Source organism: Anser brachyrhynchus, assembly GCF_964034855.1.
Source record: "Anser brachyrhynchus genome assembly, chromosome: 13".
NCBI lineage: Eukaryota > Metazoa > Chordata > Aves > Anseriformes > Anatidae > Anser > Anser brachyrhynchus.
In genome coordinates, this window is record NC_137708.1 from 14,234,401 (window position 1) to 14,251,952 (window position 17,552).

The following is a 17,552-nucleotide window of genomic DNA, read 5'->3' on the forward strand; positions in this document are numbered from 1 at the left end:
TAGTGGAAAGTGTCTTCCAAGAAGTTTGTGATTAAGTAAGTAATATTGTAAAAGAATTTGCCCTCAAAACCAGACTATATTATAGCAGCCATGATGACAAACAACAGCATCATGCTGTGAATCCAAAAGGCAGGCAAATCTGTGGATATGATTTCCCTTTTTGCAAACCGTTTGCTTCTGTATGTGCCTAACTTACCTGCAACTAGTAGCATTTTATTTCACGACTAAATTAAAAGTTAACGGTGACTGCCTACACTGAACTGCATAATACTTTTCATTCTGCTATGAAGGGTTCATTTACAAAATGCATGCCAAAACTAAAGAGTATTTGAGCTGACATTTTGCAGTTTTTTTCACTTTTAGCTACAGTGAAGTAGAAAAGAAAGTTAAATGAAATAAAACAGTTGCATATTCTCTCCACCCACCCAAAGCCTAGCAAAGGCAAAGCATTTCTATGTCTTTGGTGACGTGTATTTAGCAAAAGCAACTTACTTCTCTGTCCACACCCAACTTACTCCCCAGCCAGAATAGGACCCAGCCCTCTACCACCAACTAAATACCAATTTCCAAAAGAGCTCATTCAAATTTCAGTAATGTTTTGTTTAACCAGTCAATGCAACAAAGCCTTTGGATCGAGGGCGTTTTTTGACAGTTAAGTTTTACTTGAAACAGAATCAGGCATTCTCTTGTTTTCACAAACTGCTGCTCTAACAAGGGCCTTAGTATCTGTTCTTTTCTTGATTTCATGTTGCTGCTTAGCTGTTTGCAGACTCTATCCAGTTATTGATATTCACCATTTCAACAATCCTAGCAGAAGAGTTTCGTTTAGCTGCTTATCAATATAGAAAATTTCACTCAAGGGAGCCAGCTGCAGCACGTGCACACACACAGAGGTGATGTGCGTGCCCACACATCAGAGTGGGCACTCGCTTAAAGACTGCAGCAAGATGTAACTAAGCAGTGCTCTGCATTCCTCCTACACACGTATGCACAAGCTCTCCTCGTGCTTTGTTTGGGTATTTAGGGAAGATGCCTTGTCAGGAATACACAGACTACCACACCTAATATTCTACTTGCACACAGCCGCCCCGGAGGAGGGGACTGCAGGCTGCTGAGATTTCTGACACTGACCCAGCCAAATAATGTGACAATCGCACCAGCTGTAGAACTGGGCTCACGCACTGGGGGTATATCAAAAAGAAAAATGAGCATGCTAGGAATAATGAGATAACATAGGTAAAATGGACTTGTAGCTTTTACCCTTACGATACTAGTAAGCAGAAAGAGTTGGATGGCAGAAAGAATTTCAGAGTTAACAAAAGAGTGAAATGGACAAGAACTTTTAATCAAGGATTTTACACGGCTACCCCTTATCTATCAAATCCAATAACCTGAAATCCCAGGAGACAAAGAACAAGAAAAGGCATCAATACCTGACATCAGGGGCACCGAGACCCACGCTTGAAATGCATGACAGTGTTCTGTGTCTGAGTCAATTCTGTGAACCCTAACATCAGGCGAAGGCATCTGTTAAAACCTCAGACGATGCTACCTTAATTCATTCCTCTTTGGGAGACAAGGGAATGACAGCTAGTCGACCAGAGGGATTATGATTTTCAGTTCACCACAGTCACACCTTTCTTTGAACTTGACTGGAAGTGACAGAGACTAACCCCTCCTTTTCCTTATCCTCTACATTAACGGAGATCAAAGGCTTTTCTGCAGCAAAGTGTGTAGAAAGACACAGGTCAAGCTGCAGATTTAGGTTTAAAGATCATCCCGTTCTCTACTTCAGGATCACCACAGCATCATAAACTTCAACTGCACCAAAATGCTACATTGGCTGAGTTGGTACCTCTTTGCCTGTGTTGCTTGGTGGAGGATGTGCTGCTGAATTTGAACTCTTGGAAGGCTCCTTCTTCTTCTGCTTGTGGTCATGCTGGAGAGACAGCAGCTGCGTCTGATCTTTGGGCAGGGTTCGATGCACCCTCTTGTTGTGCTGCACGTCTTCCACTTTTTTCTGAAAGCAAAGAGTGGTGAACCTCAGAGAGAACAATGCCTTAGAGGACAATCGAGTTGACTGCTGGAAATACTGGCTTTTCAAAAGAACCAAGTGAGCACAATTGCTGCAGGGCTGACAGAAGAGACACAAACCTGAGGAACAGAAAGCATAAAATGATCCCAAACACTCTAAGTTTGGCTTTTGGAAGAACACAACAGAAAATCACATTTTTTTCCTTTTCCTTTTCCAAAAACAGAGGTCTTTGATCAAACACTCCATGCTTGATTATGAATCAGGTCACTAGCTGCAACATTAGGAAAACATTGTGGCCAAGGCGCCAGACTTGACAATGTGACTTCAGCATTAAAAATAACCTCCACTTCATTTTTATTTGTGAAAAAGAGATCGTCCTTTGCACAATCTGAAGAAAGACTGGAGACTCCAGAGATTTAAGCTTAAGTTGAGCTCATGCTGGAAGCTTTCAGGGTAAAGATATCTTAAATCAGATTAAAGTGACTGAAGACAACTTCAGCGAGGAGAAGCAGCAGGGACAGAAGTGCCATGCTCAAGGGAGAGGAAGTGTCATTGCTGTAGATAAGGAAGGTGACTCAGTAACATGCCAGTTAACTCCAAAGAAAGTTGCATGTGAGACCAAGGGGCAGTAAATACATTTAGAAAGTCCCTCTCTGGTCTGTGACTCAGGGGATGGCAACACCCTCAAGGGAACTGAGAAAGACACCAGCTACAGGAACAGGGAGCTGTGAATTGCTGCCAGTGAACCCCGCTTTCATACCTGCTTCTTTTCTGATTTCCTCTGCCCATCTCCTATGAACCGTTCATCATCTTCCACAGCTCTTTTGTCTTCCTTACATCTCTCCTCTTTCCTCTGAACATCCTTAGCCTCTGGCCACCTCTGCTCACACTCCTGCTGCCTTCGGAGCTCTTGCTCTCGCCTCTGATGCTGGAAGAGAGCCAGGGAATAACACTGGTTAGTTTGTTTTCTTTTTGTACCTGCCAATTATTTATGCCAGTATTCATTAATCACGAGGCCTATTTCCTGATGTGCAATCAGTAATAGGGGATACCTGATACACAGCCCAGCAGCAGTGGACAGCCACAAATTGCCACTGCAACGACTATCAAACTTGAAGTGAAACCTTTGCCCTTTTGGCAGCCAAGGGCAGATTTGCCACTCATTTAAAGCAGGCATGTGAGCTCTCTGTGGTGGCTGGCAGCTAATCTAATGACAAATGTCTTCCTGTCATTTTGTGAAGCAAAGGTTTTTTCCAGAGTCCCCCAGTTTTGCTGGAACAGCACTATGCTTTGCCAGTTTGGGAGTGTTTGCACAATGCTTGAATTTCATCAGATGCTCCTGAGAAGAGACATGTTGGTGATTTAGCAATCCTGCAACATCACAGTGCGTCAGACAGCTGAAAAGGCAGCTATCTTGTAACATCTTACAAAGAAGCAGGGCCAGTACCCCGGATCAGGAAGACAGACTCAGAACTGGGCAATGCACGTGAGAAAGAAACCAGGACGTCTCAGCCCTTCTGCCTAGGCTTCCACCACCAAACAAATTCAAGCACACGCCCTGCGCCTGCTGCTCCCAAAGCTCAGGGCAGGTTGTCAGCAGGAAAAGGACAGAGCCCTTTTAAAATCATTTAATATCATTGTGTTCAGAAGTGACAGTTCTCCCAAGGTTAAAGACGACAAGACAGGTTGTGCTGACAATTTAACACAGCCTTCTTGCCTTTCAAAGACTATTGTCCACAGGCACGTTTTTTGTTTGTGATGGGATGTGGAACAACAATACAAGCCAGTCCTTACATCCTCCAGCCTCCTCCTCTGCTCCTTCTGCTGCTCAATGCGCTTCTGCCGCTCTGTCAGCAGCTGCTTCTTGTATTTCTCCTGGTCCTTCAGCTGCTGCTGCTGGCGATGAGGGTCAGAACGGTTTTTGTTTTCCTGTTGCAGCCTCAGAAACTCACGACGGAGAGTTGACTCCCCTGGGAGATTAACTATGGAGCTGAAACAAAAGGCAAGTTGCTCTATGACTAAACATAACATTAAAGCGGAGAGAATACAAGGTGCATTGGGAATTGCTCGTTGTCCTGTGTTAGCAAATGAAAATGTTTCAATAAATCTCTGCCATGTTGGCTACACATCTGCATTTACTGTGCTACAAGGCAGCCTGAAGCTGCTTATTGGCTTCTTCATTTGAGATTTTCCTCCCTATTGCTGGGGAACAAAGCAGCAGCTTATTACAGACACCTTACACTCAGAATTTGTATTCAATAGCTAGAAAACAGTTAAAGCTACCAGAGGGGATACAGGAGATAAGGGATTTAGAGGAAGTTAAAAAACTCAATCTGTCTGAGGAGAGCTGTCTTCAATGAGAACAGCTTGGCCAATCAAATTTTATATTCATGTCATAAAATTAACCTTGGTTCTCCTTCATCTTCATTCAGCTCATCATCTTCCTCCTCACTTCCACTGTAATCATAGTCTGTTTCTTCTATTAAAAAAAAAAAAGAGAGAGAGAACAATAAATGCCAGTGGAGGATGACGTTATTTAAGATGTTATCTCAAAGTCGCCTTCTGAGTGCTCAATCTGAACTACATGCAGTTCACCAGGAATTTAAAAGCCTCAGGTTGCACTAGGAGGCTGAGGGGATGCAGCAGAAGAAATCCAGGTGTGTAACTCAAAACCTAGCTCAGACCACAGGTCAGTGGGCAGCCCCTTTACACGTTTCTACTTTTTCCCTTGACGGGCTACGCTGGTTTTGCAAAACTAACCTGTTTCGACATTCTGCAATATGCTATGCTAAGCCCACAGAGATATCCAACCCCATAACAACGTTAGCAGTGGGGTTTTTTCAGAAATAAATCTAGACAGGGCATAAGACTTATACTGCCCTTCTCTGCTATTGTATGCCTTCTGCAAGGCTAAATTGAGGCCTTCAGTAAATCTGTGTTTCTTTTGTACTAAAATTAATAATTAAAATAAAAGAACCAGGGATAATCATGCAATGCTGGTTTTAACACAGCCATTCAGGAGAAGGTGACCCACATTTTTAAAGTTCTCTTCAAGAATATCATGGAGGCAGCTTTTAAGGGAGGATTTCAAATTAGCACGCCATACAGCCAACAATACAGAGTAGGACCAAAGTAGGACCTAACTTTTTTTGACATCACTAATGTGAAGTGTATAGTCTGGCAGTTTCACACTGTTCTCCCTTTTAGGGGAGCTTTGATAAAAAAAATAACACCTTCCAGGTCTAAATAAAACTATCTGTCAACATGGGATTGTTATCACCACATCTTTACCCCCTCAAGTGCATTTTTTGTGAAAACCTTTAACTGTCTGTCTTTCCATTCAACTGTGCTTTGAGATCCGCAGCTGAAAGAGGTGGTAGAATTTATGTCGACTATTGGAGTCAGTAAATTTACACTGCAACAGCAATTCCATTTCAGGCACAAATATTCTTGTCAAATCGATACTTAGAGTTTGTAAGTCATTTTCCAACTTAACAGAGCTTTCTGAGTTTGCCCTCATAGCCACTGATCTTCACAGTACCCCTACCATTATAAAATATACAAGAGAAGGAAGGGAGAGAGGGCAGGGAAAATGATGGGGTGGCAGGCTACGGCTGGCAGGCTACATGGCATGTCAACATGCCACTTCAACACTGCTTCTTCCAGGTTTTGCTCTGAATAACACTTGGAACCACCTCAGCTTCTCTCTTTTTCCTTCATGTATCGTGTGCAGTAGATGATTATACCTGTGTGTGTGACTGGATCTCAGAGGCCTTCTCAAGGACTCTTGTGCACTCCAGTGCAAAATGCTCTTTAGAGAGCATTACTGACCCCAAAGAAGTCAGAAACTATAACTATAATGAGATGCAAACAGTAAATTAAAAGGATCAGGAACCAACGGATGAACTGAGAAACTAGGGAAGGCTCGCGGAGTACAGATTGGATACTCTAGAAAGCAGAGGCCTAGACGTTACTTGGACTCCTTGGTCACAGCAGCATTTGGGTTGCGTGCCGTGAATCAGTGTCAGTCAGAACCCAAAGACCTCAGCACTTAAACACCATTAAGGATCTGGGCTTTGGCAAAGAGATTTTCCAAATGGCCCCACTGCTATCATCAACTAAGCTTTCTCACAGCTTTTGTGGTACCAGTATTTCAGGTGCATCTGCCTCGTACTCTGCTGCCAAAAATCAGAAGAGGACCCTACTATCTGCAACGCCTTTTGTTTTTGCCACATTACCTCTTTCTCCTTTTTTCTTCCTGGTCCTATCCAGGTGGTCTTTCAGCATGATGCGCACTTGCCGTTCATTCTGCATGTCTCGGATAAAGGAGTGTTTAAGCAAGGTTTCGGTGGATGGACGATGCAAATAATTTTTTACAAGGCAGCTTTCAACAAAGTTAAGGAATTTTTTTGACCTGAAAAACACAGAATAGCAGGGTAAAGTAATAAGCCTTTTCAATGTGTGCTAAACACTACGACAGAGTGATGGAAAGCACTAAATTTGCAAGGCTTCCTTTTGCACTGGGACTATGTGAAACAGAACTGGAGGTCTGCCACGAGCCCAGCGCTGAGGATGAGTGAGGAGGGAACTCCATCCCAGACTGCCCTCTCAGTGGAGTTATCCTGAATTTACATCAGTATCAACAAAACCACTATCTGGCCAATACAGCTTTAAAAAAAAAGCACTTATCCTTTTGATATGGAGAGGATTTTCTTTATAAACTTCATTTATATGACAAACTAATTCTCTGTAAGCCACAAGGACTGCCACTAGCTCCACAATGTTCATGCAATCTTCTGACAAAACACCAAAACCCAAACAGCCTATCTGAACCGGAACGGCAGCCACCCATGCCAATCGTTAGTGACTGCAATGACTGCTGCAGCTTAGCCAGAGTTCAAAAGAAAGGGGCTGCTTTCCAAAGGTAAACTATATCTGCACCTGTGGCTTTCCCCAGCACTAGAAACAGTGGAGGAAAGACCTCACAAATCATTGCAGGATCTGACAAGATCATAGTCTTGGACAAGAGAGCTCAAAATCCTCCTAAGCCCAATGCTGCGAAAATACAGTTTGCACATATCTCCTTACCATTTTCTGGATTTCAGCTTTGGGGGTGGGTTACGGGGGATGAGGAAGAGTGCTCTCATGGGGTGCATGTCACACAGGGCTGCAAAGGAGATCACACAGTTAAGGGCACGTATCTCCCCCATCCCAACCACAGCCGACCACCACCACCCACGCAGACCCCACTTGCTTCTCCCAGTTCCTCCAGCACAGCACCCGCCGCAGGACCTTGGCATCAGACAGTGAAATTCACACTACAGACCAGAAATGAAGTCTCAGAGTACAAAGAAAGCTTTCATGACAATACATTGTTATTGCCAGCTAAATGAGGTTTAGTTGAAAGAAAACACAACAATGGCAATAATGATTGCAGCTTTCTTCATTTTTTTTTATATATATATAAAGCTTCAGAAGGACATTAAAAAAGCTCCCATCTCTAATATACCAAATGGGTGTTTTTGCATAAACGGAAGTTAATTTTTTTTTATGGTTCAGATAAATGATAAGCTAATATATATTGTTCATGACATAAGAGAAAAAAGCAGGATGAAGAAAACCTGATGCGAACCAGACAGCCCATAAACTGTGTCACTTGAGCAGAGTGTAATGGCTGAGCACATATTTCATCTATTCTGTGTTTTGGGAGCATGAGCACCATTATTAGACAATCTGTAAGAAATCCTCCCCATGCATTCAGATGCTGGTTTCTCTCCAGCCCAATGTACTTCTGTTTAGTGTTACTGTTGTGGAAAGTTAAAACTACAAAGAACTTGGAAAAAAGTAAATACCATCATCTCTCCTATACCCCAGACATTTTGTCTGGAATTATGAACATGCCCCCATCTGTCACGGAGAAATATCGAGGGTCAGAGTTTTTCCTTCACACAACAGAGCTGCTCCATGACTACTGATAGGATCTATACGGAGGCTGCTTTCTCATGATATGCAGGTGTTCAGCAGTGATTCTCTTAAAATGAATAGATTTACAGTATTACAGAACTAGTAAAAGTGAGAAGGCTGTGGTCTGGCGAAGCCTTTACTGCCTTCTATTTCTTTCTTTGCCTGTAGCTGCCTGCCATCATTTCTCACATCTGGGTTGTCTTTTCGTCTTTTTCCTTTGTATTTTCAATAGCTTGTGGTACAGTGGGGATGGCAGGCAGAAGTCTGGTTTCTAGCTATGGGTCCCAGAGTCTGTTGTAGCACAAGTTAAAAAAAACCAACACAATGCAACAGAATATAATCCATTACAATGCCCTGCCAAAACTAGTGAAAACATAAAATACAAGCGGAATGAGGAATTAGCATGTGAAGCTATAAAGGCTCTCTCCAAGGAGACTCCCTGGGGACTCACGTCTCGGGACTAAGCTTCAGCTAGGCAGGAGCACTGTGTCTGGAAGTGCTCCTGAGCTCCAGCTGGCTCCTGAGTGCTGCTAAAAACCAAGTCTGACAGGAAAACAGCCAAGAGTGTTTTTAAAACACAGCCTACGTGCTCTCAAGCTCAGGCCAGAGTATAATCTAGTTCATCTCCTGCGCTCTCAGCAGTCACCAGAAACACCCTCACATCACAGCTGTTCCATGGGTGCAGGGGTGAAACAAGGGGTCCTCCGTGGAAACAGAAGATGTACAAGGTCCTTGCATCCACCCTGCAGCTGCCAATTCCTGTCTGACGGCTATGAGACACTGACCGGAGGAGTGAGGGGGATAGTCAGGGTCAGCGAGGGTCTCCCTGCACACTCCTGCTGCGCGGGGTCATGGACTGAAGCCACGGTATGAGCTAATACAGTATTCATCCCAAAACCAGGCAGAAATCAGGTCAGGCCCTGGGTAAAAAACCTTTAAGCCTAGCTTTGTCCACTGCCATTTTTTTTTCCTATAGTGACCTAAAACCAAAACCACTCCTCAAATATTTCTGCTAACACGTCCGTCGCTTCTGCTTAGCTGTATCCCCAGGCAGTGATCGAAGTAATGCTAATAAAAGCTCTAAGAAAAATGTTGTGTTTCCCTAGCAAGTGAAGGCAAGGAATGAAACCAGGGACTTAGGGAAGCCAAATGAGAAAAAATCACAGATTATTTGTAAAAATCCACCCAAAACCATAAGTTATCTTAACACAGAACATACTCACAAAGTATAGAGCCCCCTTTCCCCATACCAAATCACTTACGAGGAGCTCCTTCAGCCATTTCAATAGCAGTGATTCCCAGAGACCAGAGGTCACTCTGCAGGAAAAGAAACATTGCACATTGCAACTTGAAGCACTCAGGCCTTTTTTTTTTTGGTTTTCTTTTGTTATGTTTTTTACAGTTTCCCTAGAATTCTCTCAGACCAGGTCATGTTAATGCAACTGTGACATACCTTCTGCTCCCTCCCATTCCCTCCTGAGCTTTTAGGAAACGTGCTAATAGCCAGAAGCTTCCTATTTCCCGTGCAGCTCTGAGTAGCTGATTCATCATTTAAGCAGCCAGCCCCAAAATGCAAACCTTTTGCATTCAAAAAAAACTAACCAAAAGAGCCAGAATACACCAGGCACCATTTAAATATGTATTTTAAGTCTCTAAGCTGTTGTCACGAGGCAGTGAGACACAACAATGCCAAAAAAATTCTTGGTCTTAATGCTTCTATCAATAGTCATTGCTGAGTTTCTACACTGATAGAACAAAAATTATAGCCAGGCCCCAGGGTCTGACTTTTTCTGTCTATAAAGTCTCCAGTCACATGTTTTTGGGCACACAAAAGGAGGTTTAGTCACAGTCAGATTTATGCTGTAGTGTATGTTCAGCTCAGTGAACTTAGACTGGAGTTTCCTTTGTCAGCTTATCTGGATGCTAAAGGCCAGGTTTTGACCACGGAAGGTAAACTGGGAACATAACCAGAGCCTCTAAAAACTTCACAGGCTTCCACCTGACATTATTTTACTATTTTTTTTTGTGTCTAAATGTAGTCAGATGAGAGGCATGTGATGAAATAAACTTGCAGGGGATTCTCTCAAATTATCTTTTAACAGGGAGCAACAGAAGACAAACCTTCAAAGATCAGACGCAATATGCCATTATGTGAATAGCAGCTCAGACCCAGCCTGGCACCCTAACTGAATTTGCTTTAACCAACAGAACCTTCTCAGTCCAGCTGCTGTGAGCTGCTTTATGTGAGCTGAAAACCAGTGTTATAGTCTGTAGAGGCATCTGAGAAAAAAACTGGTGGGACCCTGATTTGTTATTAAATACATCACTGAAAATTAGAAAAATCTTCCAGAGGCAGTATTGCAGGCTCTGGGGAGAATGGGAGAAACAACCAGGCTAAAAAAAAAATTGGTTTCGTGTTTCAAGGTGTCAGAAGCAGACAGGTGAAAGGGAAAATAATACCAGTGTCTGGAAAGGCCTATGTGTTTATAGATGTATTTATGCATATATATTTTCACTCATTCGTTATCATTTCTGTCAAATTTTAAACAGAGCTGGACCAACAAAAAGTTACAGATGCCACAGAATGGCTTCCTTCTACTTTCCTCATCAGGTCAGCCATAAACCTCTGTAGAAAAAGACAGGCCCTGTGCCACCTTCTGAGTCACAGCACCATCTGTGTAATGCGTCCAAACCCCTCCACTGACCAGTTTTAAACAACCATCTGCAGAATCTATTCCAAGGTAGACACAAAGGCAAGCAGATGAACCTTGTTTATTATTGAAGGCAAGGAAACCTCAAGAAGTTGGGGTGCGTGTTCCTAACGCTTATATGTTCTGAAAAGAAAATCAACGAAGACAGGAGATTCATTTATTGAGGTTTCAGGATGAGATTTACATGGTATGAAAACTAAAATCCAAGAACATTCTTTGGTCATGACTGCCACTCACACAATGTGGCTTCACGCTGCCAGTGCAGCACAGAAGATCTCAACAAGAATGATAGTCTGTGAAACAGGAGAAAGTGGAAGTAATAACAGGCTCTTCTAATAGAATTTCTGAAGCCACAGTTAGAATGAGAGGTGCAAAGTGGCAACCAGGAGAACACCTGGAGCAAGAGAGTGACCAGAGGCAAGGGCTGCTGAGAAAGCCTTTCCTGGAAAACATCCTGCAGGGCAAGTGTAGACAGGCAAATGACAACACTGCCGGAAACAGGCCAGAGGACAAAGAATAAGATTTGTAAGTCTCTTCAGAACAGCATCAGTATACTATAACAGCTGGAAGAAGAACCAGAAAAAGTGTTTGATAGCTGTTGCTGGTATCCAAAATGCACAGCATGCAGCTCACCTCAAAAGATAAAACAAATTTTTGTGTCTTTGGCATCAATGAAGAGGATATAAGTATGTGCTTGTACAGGAGCAAAAATGATGGCAGGGACCACGTAAACCAGTCAATATGACAAGAACAGGTAAGGCCCGTGTATTTGCTCAGCCTTTTCTGCTTGAGAGATTGGTTGTGAAGAATCAGCTGCATTAGGATGAGTGCTGCCAGTGGATCAGGAGAGGTGACAATTCCCACCTGCTCAGCACTGTCGAGGCTGTATCTGGAGGGCTGTGACCAAGTCTGGGCTCCCCAGTATGAGGCATAGTGGGGTAGATGCAGCAGTGGGCCACGAAGATTATTAAGGGCTTGGAGCTGGGAGGCTCCAGGCTGAGAGGTAGAGAAGAGCAATACCTTGCCATATTACCACGACAACCAATACACTGTTTCTCAAGCCTTTCTTTCAAATTTACCTCTTCCTTTCTTTCCCATCCTGACCTGTAACCTCCATATATCAGTATTTCACTGCACAGAATAGTTCCATGAATGTGTATATCTCATAAGAACCATTCACAAAAAATACTCATAGTGAAACTCCACTCTTAAAAAATTAGCTACCACCCGCATACTGCAAATGCTTCTATTTGTACAGTTATAATATTATTGTGGTTTAAAAGGAGGGAAGTTTGAACTTTTCATGTACAGTGCTTGAATGTTTTGCTACCTGAGGCAGAGTTGTAACACTTACTCTGTAATCATACGTAGAGTCTGGGTTTTCCTCACAAGCAATGACCTCAGGTGCCATCCAATACGGCGTTCCAATAAACGTGTTTCTTCTCCCAATAGTTCTATCCAGTTGGGCGCTTACACCAAAATCCACTAAAAAGCCAAGTGGGGTAAAGAAATTAATGAAGGGTTGCATCCACGTGGCAGAGTGTTTGCTTAATTGCTTGCATACTGTTTAGATACCAAACCTTTGGCTACAATATGTATCAAAACTGAGTTTTCACAATACATCTTGTCCAATAATTGAAATCAAACTGCCTCTTGCTCTTTTTGAAAGAATGATCCAATAAACTGCATGCTAAATCTGGCAGGCAGGTAACAACAGACATGGACTGGTCTAGGAAGATATTACAGAATAACGGATGTTTAATCTAGATGATACACTGAGTAGAACCTGAGATCTTCAGTATTAGAAAGGAAAAATAGTACCTGTGGACAAGTCAAATTTGGATGTACCTAATAAGGCCATTTGTGAAAGCTGGAAATCATAAAAAAATCACCAAATAATAAAATCATAATAAAAATAATAAAATCATAATTGAATCACCATCGTAATCACTTTGTTTTGAACCATTTTAAATAACTCCTTCCCTGCATTCAAAAATAGCTTAGAATAGGCTGAAGGGTATATGGGTTTATTCTGATCTTAGCCTCGTTATAATTGGGGAGTTGTAGAGTTGTATGGTGCTCTTTGTGCTGAAAGGATGTTACTTTCATCGTGACTGTATAGCAAAATGGTTTGGCTCAGATATGAAGAAGGGCCTATACAACCGATAATTATGTAACTGTATTTTTCTTTGAATGAACTGCTCAGATGCACTAACTGGAACCACCAGGCAGAGCACCTGAGTGTTATTCACACGCAAGACAAAAAAACAGGGAAAAGAAAGGACTGGAAAGAGACAGCCCTATTGCATCAAGGAGCAGATTTTCTCACCCGTGTTACCTCACTGCAGACCATCTGCATACCGTGGTCACTTATACTACTGCTTAATGTCCCTGTTCAGCAAACCATCTTCAACAGGAAGTTGGACCTGACTTTTGGGATCATCGTGCCTTCCGTGCAATTGATGGGAAATGAGAAAAGAATTTTTACAAATAATGCTTACGCTGAAGTGGAATGAAACGGGACTGAGGACCTCTTGGTTTTCCAGCTTCTCTGTTTTAAGAGCTAAATCTCTCTGGAAACACTTTTATTTATTTATTTATTTTAACGCTTAGTTTGACTTGCTCCAGCCAAGCATCCTACCCCATATCCATAGGCTATGTCTATTCTTCTTCTCCAACTCTACAGTTATTTCTTTCAGATGAGGAAACGAGATGGAGAATAAAGGACCATCCCGAATAAAAGAAGTGTGCTCCTTGAGCCTGCTCCTTTAAATTACTGCCATGCATCCTCTGTGATACCTTCCAAAAACATGAAAGACATCCCCTCTTCCAGAGAGATAATGTAGTTGAATTCAGTCTTAGGAAGTTAGAAGCTGTCAGCATTGATATGTCACAGCTAGAAAAGGAAATGAGTGAAGTCTCAGACGTTCTTGAGAGATGACTTAGTAAGAGCTCAGTAGCAGCTCTCACACAAGTAATTTCATCTATCATCAGATTTACGAAAATCTCTAAAACCACTTCCCATAGACAAGTAGATTAGCATAATGTATTCTCCAAACTTTTTTTTTTTTTTTCGAAATGTTTTGTACACTGGGAATCTGCTGTGAAGGCCTGGTGGTGCTGTGACTTACTACACAGGTTTTGTATTGACTGCCCAGAAGTAGCTGTATTTTTCCTACAGGCTGAGAGTGACATTCTTGCAGAATACATCCCATTTTTATCTCTTTCTACATGACAGGCACCTTATATACACAAGCATTAAATATATCTTTAAAAGTCTTTCCAAGGTAAGATGGAAATTGTAATTTTTTTTACAAACAGGTTTCTAGCACACATTTAAGGAAACTTACCCAGTTTTACTTCTGCATTTTCTGTGAGAAGAACATTTTGTCCTTTAATATCTCGATGGATGACATGATGAGCATGAAGATGTGCCAAGCCCTGAAAAAAAAAAAGTGAGACTTTCCTTATTCTCGTTATCACAAGCTTGGCATTGTTGCATTTATACACTATTATCCTTCTTAGAATTCATTCATGGGCAAAGCCCTTTACATGGGATTAGTAACATGAAGACCCCAATTCTAGCAAGGAGAGAAGACAGCAAGCAGAAGGCCTGACACTAGTGGAACATCTCTGAAGTCAAGTGTGAAGAGAAAGGTACCAATATTTTTTTACTTCTGTCTCAGAAACAAGGGATGTCTCTTTACACCACACATTAAAAACAAACAGGTGAAAAGCAGTGCAGAATGCTCTCTGTGAGGTACAGAGACAGCAGCTGGCTGGCTACAGTGGGTTATTCTGCATTCAGCAAAACAGTAAAACTCTGTATTCAATAGTAAATGGCCACATACAGTTCAAAATACCATCTCAGACAATTTTTGTATGTGGCAAACATTGTTTTCATTCAGCTAATATTTGCAATATTCTGGCTCCTCCTTCCTTCCCAAGTTGTCCGTGTAACACTACGATAGCACAGACATAATGGAACACACCAAAATAATACATTGTAGTAAGCCAAGGGATATTTCACTCCAAATGTTTAGCCTCTACAATATAATATTCATGACTTCAAACAGAGCTTCCTCCCAACCCCTAAATTTTCCAGAAGGAAGCATTTTCAACCCAGATGCAACAAGTTATTCCCTGTTTTCAAATGAAGATCGTTCAATCCAATTGCTTGTTTTATGCAAGCATGCTGCTATTGCTTTCAGTTGCAAGAGCGTAAACCAAAGGTTTTAACACCAATTGCTTTAGGAGAGACTTTACAGCCACACAGACACAAGAACAGCAACCTAACCAGACCATTAGGATTTTTTTTCACAAAAGGGCCCTCCCCACAACCTCCAGCTATAACTATTACAATGTGCAGTCTAGTGCCAAATCCAGGTGAGATGGCTGATGTTCTCCACTGAGCACGCTTCCCAATTCTGCTGTTACTGAAGCAAAGATTTACCCCTGTTCAAGCATTACTTTGGCACGCTATTTGAATTCTGGCTCCCAGAATTCGCATTTGTTTTACTGTTATTTAGAAAAGAAGTAAAACTCCATTGGAAAGAAGATGGATCAGTAGCTCTGTGATGGGTTTTGAATTTAGAATGACAGATTCCAACATTTTATTTATTTATTTATTTGCCAGGCTAGTTCATTAGATCACATTTAGGAACTGTTTTATCCTCTATACTTTCCAGGAACAAAAAATAGCCGTAAGCTGACACAGAATGAAATATAGTTGCAAGAATTATCTTGGGGAGTACTGCCCCAGCAGGACCACCTTTAAGATTCTGGAATGCTATCTACCCAACACTGCTTTTAATAGTGCAGAAATAAGGCCCCTGAGTGTGTGCAGGTAAAGGAATTACAAGCAGAAAGACTTTGCACAGCATGCACAGCCAAAGCAATGAGCAGTAAGATCTCAAGATGTGAAGGCAGATGGCTATTTGCCACAGAAAACCATAACCCATGTGTTCTTCATACAGAAAATGGGATTAATGAGAGTACTATGGGCTGATGAACATCTTGACCCTTCTGAACCAGAACCCACAAGCCCCACAGATCAGAACCTTAAAAGAGCAGTGGTCATTACTGTGCTACACGAGCAAGCAAAGGCTGGGAAAGCCCTTTTTGTTGCAAATGACCAACAAAGCTCCAGTGGCACAACTCACCCTGAGAACCTCTCTGCAGATGTACGCGATCCAGTCTTCCTTAAAGCAGTTCCCTTTTGTCTTCTTCACCAGATCAGTGACAGAGCCAGCACCACAGTACTCCATCACCAGCTGCAGAGAGACAAATGCAATGCACCCTTATCACAGCACTGGCAGGGCACTAGTACAGATACCATGTATGACACCCACTGCCCCCACGAACAAGGTATGGTGAATTACGTGCCACCTTCCTGGGTGCCAAAGGATGTAGAACCTCATTTCCTGAGCAAAGCATATTACTGAATGAATGAATGAATGAATGAAATAAAAATAATAAATATTATTTATTATCGTATAAATAAATAAATATTATTTATTATTGTATATTTATTATCGTAACAAACTTTACAGTCATCCTCAAAGGAAATCAGAGGGGAGGAAGGAAGATGTGTAGGGAGAAGGGATGTTCCTTTTTTGTAAGTTACTTCTCAGAACAACAGCCTCAGAGTTTCACCTAGACAGGGTCCAGGCCAAGTATCCTGAAGCTCTAAAGGAAGGAGCTGGAAATCTGATGGACACAAGGAACACTAAACACTTACCCAGAGCTGATCATCTTGGCCTGCAGGGCTTTTCTTTACAAACGCACCATAATACGTCGCAATATTCCGATGATGGGAATATTTTTTTAGCATATTTATCTCCAGCTTGATTTCCTCTTCTTCATTCTGCAGCAGAAGAGAGCAGAAGGCTCTTTAGGTGACCAGAGATCACTGAGCTCCAGGGCTACACACAGCAGCTGTGCAACCTCCATCCTTGGAGGCTTTCAAGACGCAACTGGAAATGGTCCTGAGCATCCTGGTGGGATCCCAAGGCTGGCCCTGCTTCGAGACCTCCTGAGCCCCCCTCCAAGCTGAACCATTCTGTGAGCCTGAGAGTGCAATCGGAGGACAGGCCCTAAAACCAAGGACTGAATCGCCCTGATCCTTGGGCCTAAAACAACAAAATGCTAAGGTTTGGGCTAAAGAATCCAGAAATGTCCCCCCGTGGGTAAAACAAACTCATATCACCTCCTCATGGGGCTCAGGCAGGACCAATAGCTCCCCTACCTGCAGTTCTGTAAGCAGTAACTTAGTCTAGAGCAATTAACCAGATTTAAAATGAAATAAAAACGTTCCTAACACCCCATTACTCAAACACTTGGGACAGCACTGCGCACACCGCAGCCAATTCGGCTCCCCCGTCCCGCGGAAGTCCTGCTGAGAGGAAACCAGAGCCAGGCAGGAGGTGTCCCGTCGCCAGCCAGAGCAGGGGCAGGGAAGCTCCATCTTCCAGCTGTGCCCCCAGCCCGCTCGCCACCTGAAGAGGTCTTTTCAGACCTAGCCTGTTTGTTTTCTTGCCACCAAGAGAACCAGGGCACCACCCCCTGAGAAATGCCTGCAGGTTTTGCTGTCTTGTTTGCTTTAATAGGAAACACGTAGTGCTGCAAGGTAGCCGTGCATCAGTGAAAAGGAGAAAGACAACGCCGAAAATTAATTTACCTCGCTGCAGAACGTCCCTGTCAGCACTTGGTAGCTGAAGGGGAAAAAAGGAAGCAAGCAAGAATAGCTCAGACCCACAGAACATTTTTCTGCCCTTTTTCACTATTTTCCAGTAGCTTTGCCATCGAAACATTCCTTCAGCCATCACAACAAACTGCTTACA

General features: G+C 42.6%; 1 protein-coding gene across 2 annotated transcripts in view; it reads right to left on the reverse strand.

Moving 5' to 3' along the window:
• Window positions 1-17,552, reverse strand: part of NRK (Nik related kinase) — a 98,108-nt gene that overhangs the window by 40,155 nt on the left and 40,401 nt on the right. For both annotated transcript variants that reach the window (XM_080553968.1, XM_080553967.1), the window contains exons 4-14: window positions 16,451-16,576; window positions 15,873-15,983; window positions 14,061-14,151; window positions 12,065-12,195; window positions 9,262-9,316; window positions 7,124-7,202; window positions 6,274-6,449; window positions 4,442-4,514; window positions 3,830-4,025; window positions 2,796-2,963; window positions 1,856-2,020 (exon numbers count right to left, since the gene is read on the reverse strand). In XM_080553968.1, the coding sequence (XP_080410094.1) occupies window positions 1,856-2,020; window positions 2,796-2,963; window positions 3,830-4,025; window positions 4,442-4,514; window positions 6,274-6,449; window positions 7,124-7,202; window positions 9,262-9,316; window positions 12,065-12,195; window positions 14,061-14,151; window positions 15,873-15,983; window positions 16,451-16,576 (1,371 nt within the window). The remainder of the gene's footprint in view (window positions 1-1,855; window positions 2,021-2,795; window positions 2,964-3,829; window positions 4,026-4,441; window positions 4,515-6,273; window positions 6,450-7,123; window positions 7,203-9,261; window positions 9,317-12,064; window positions 12,196-14,060; window positions 14,152-15,872; window positions 15,984-16,450; window positions 16,577-17,552) is intronic.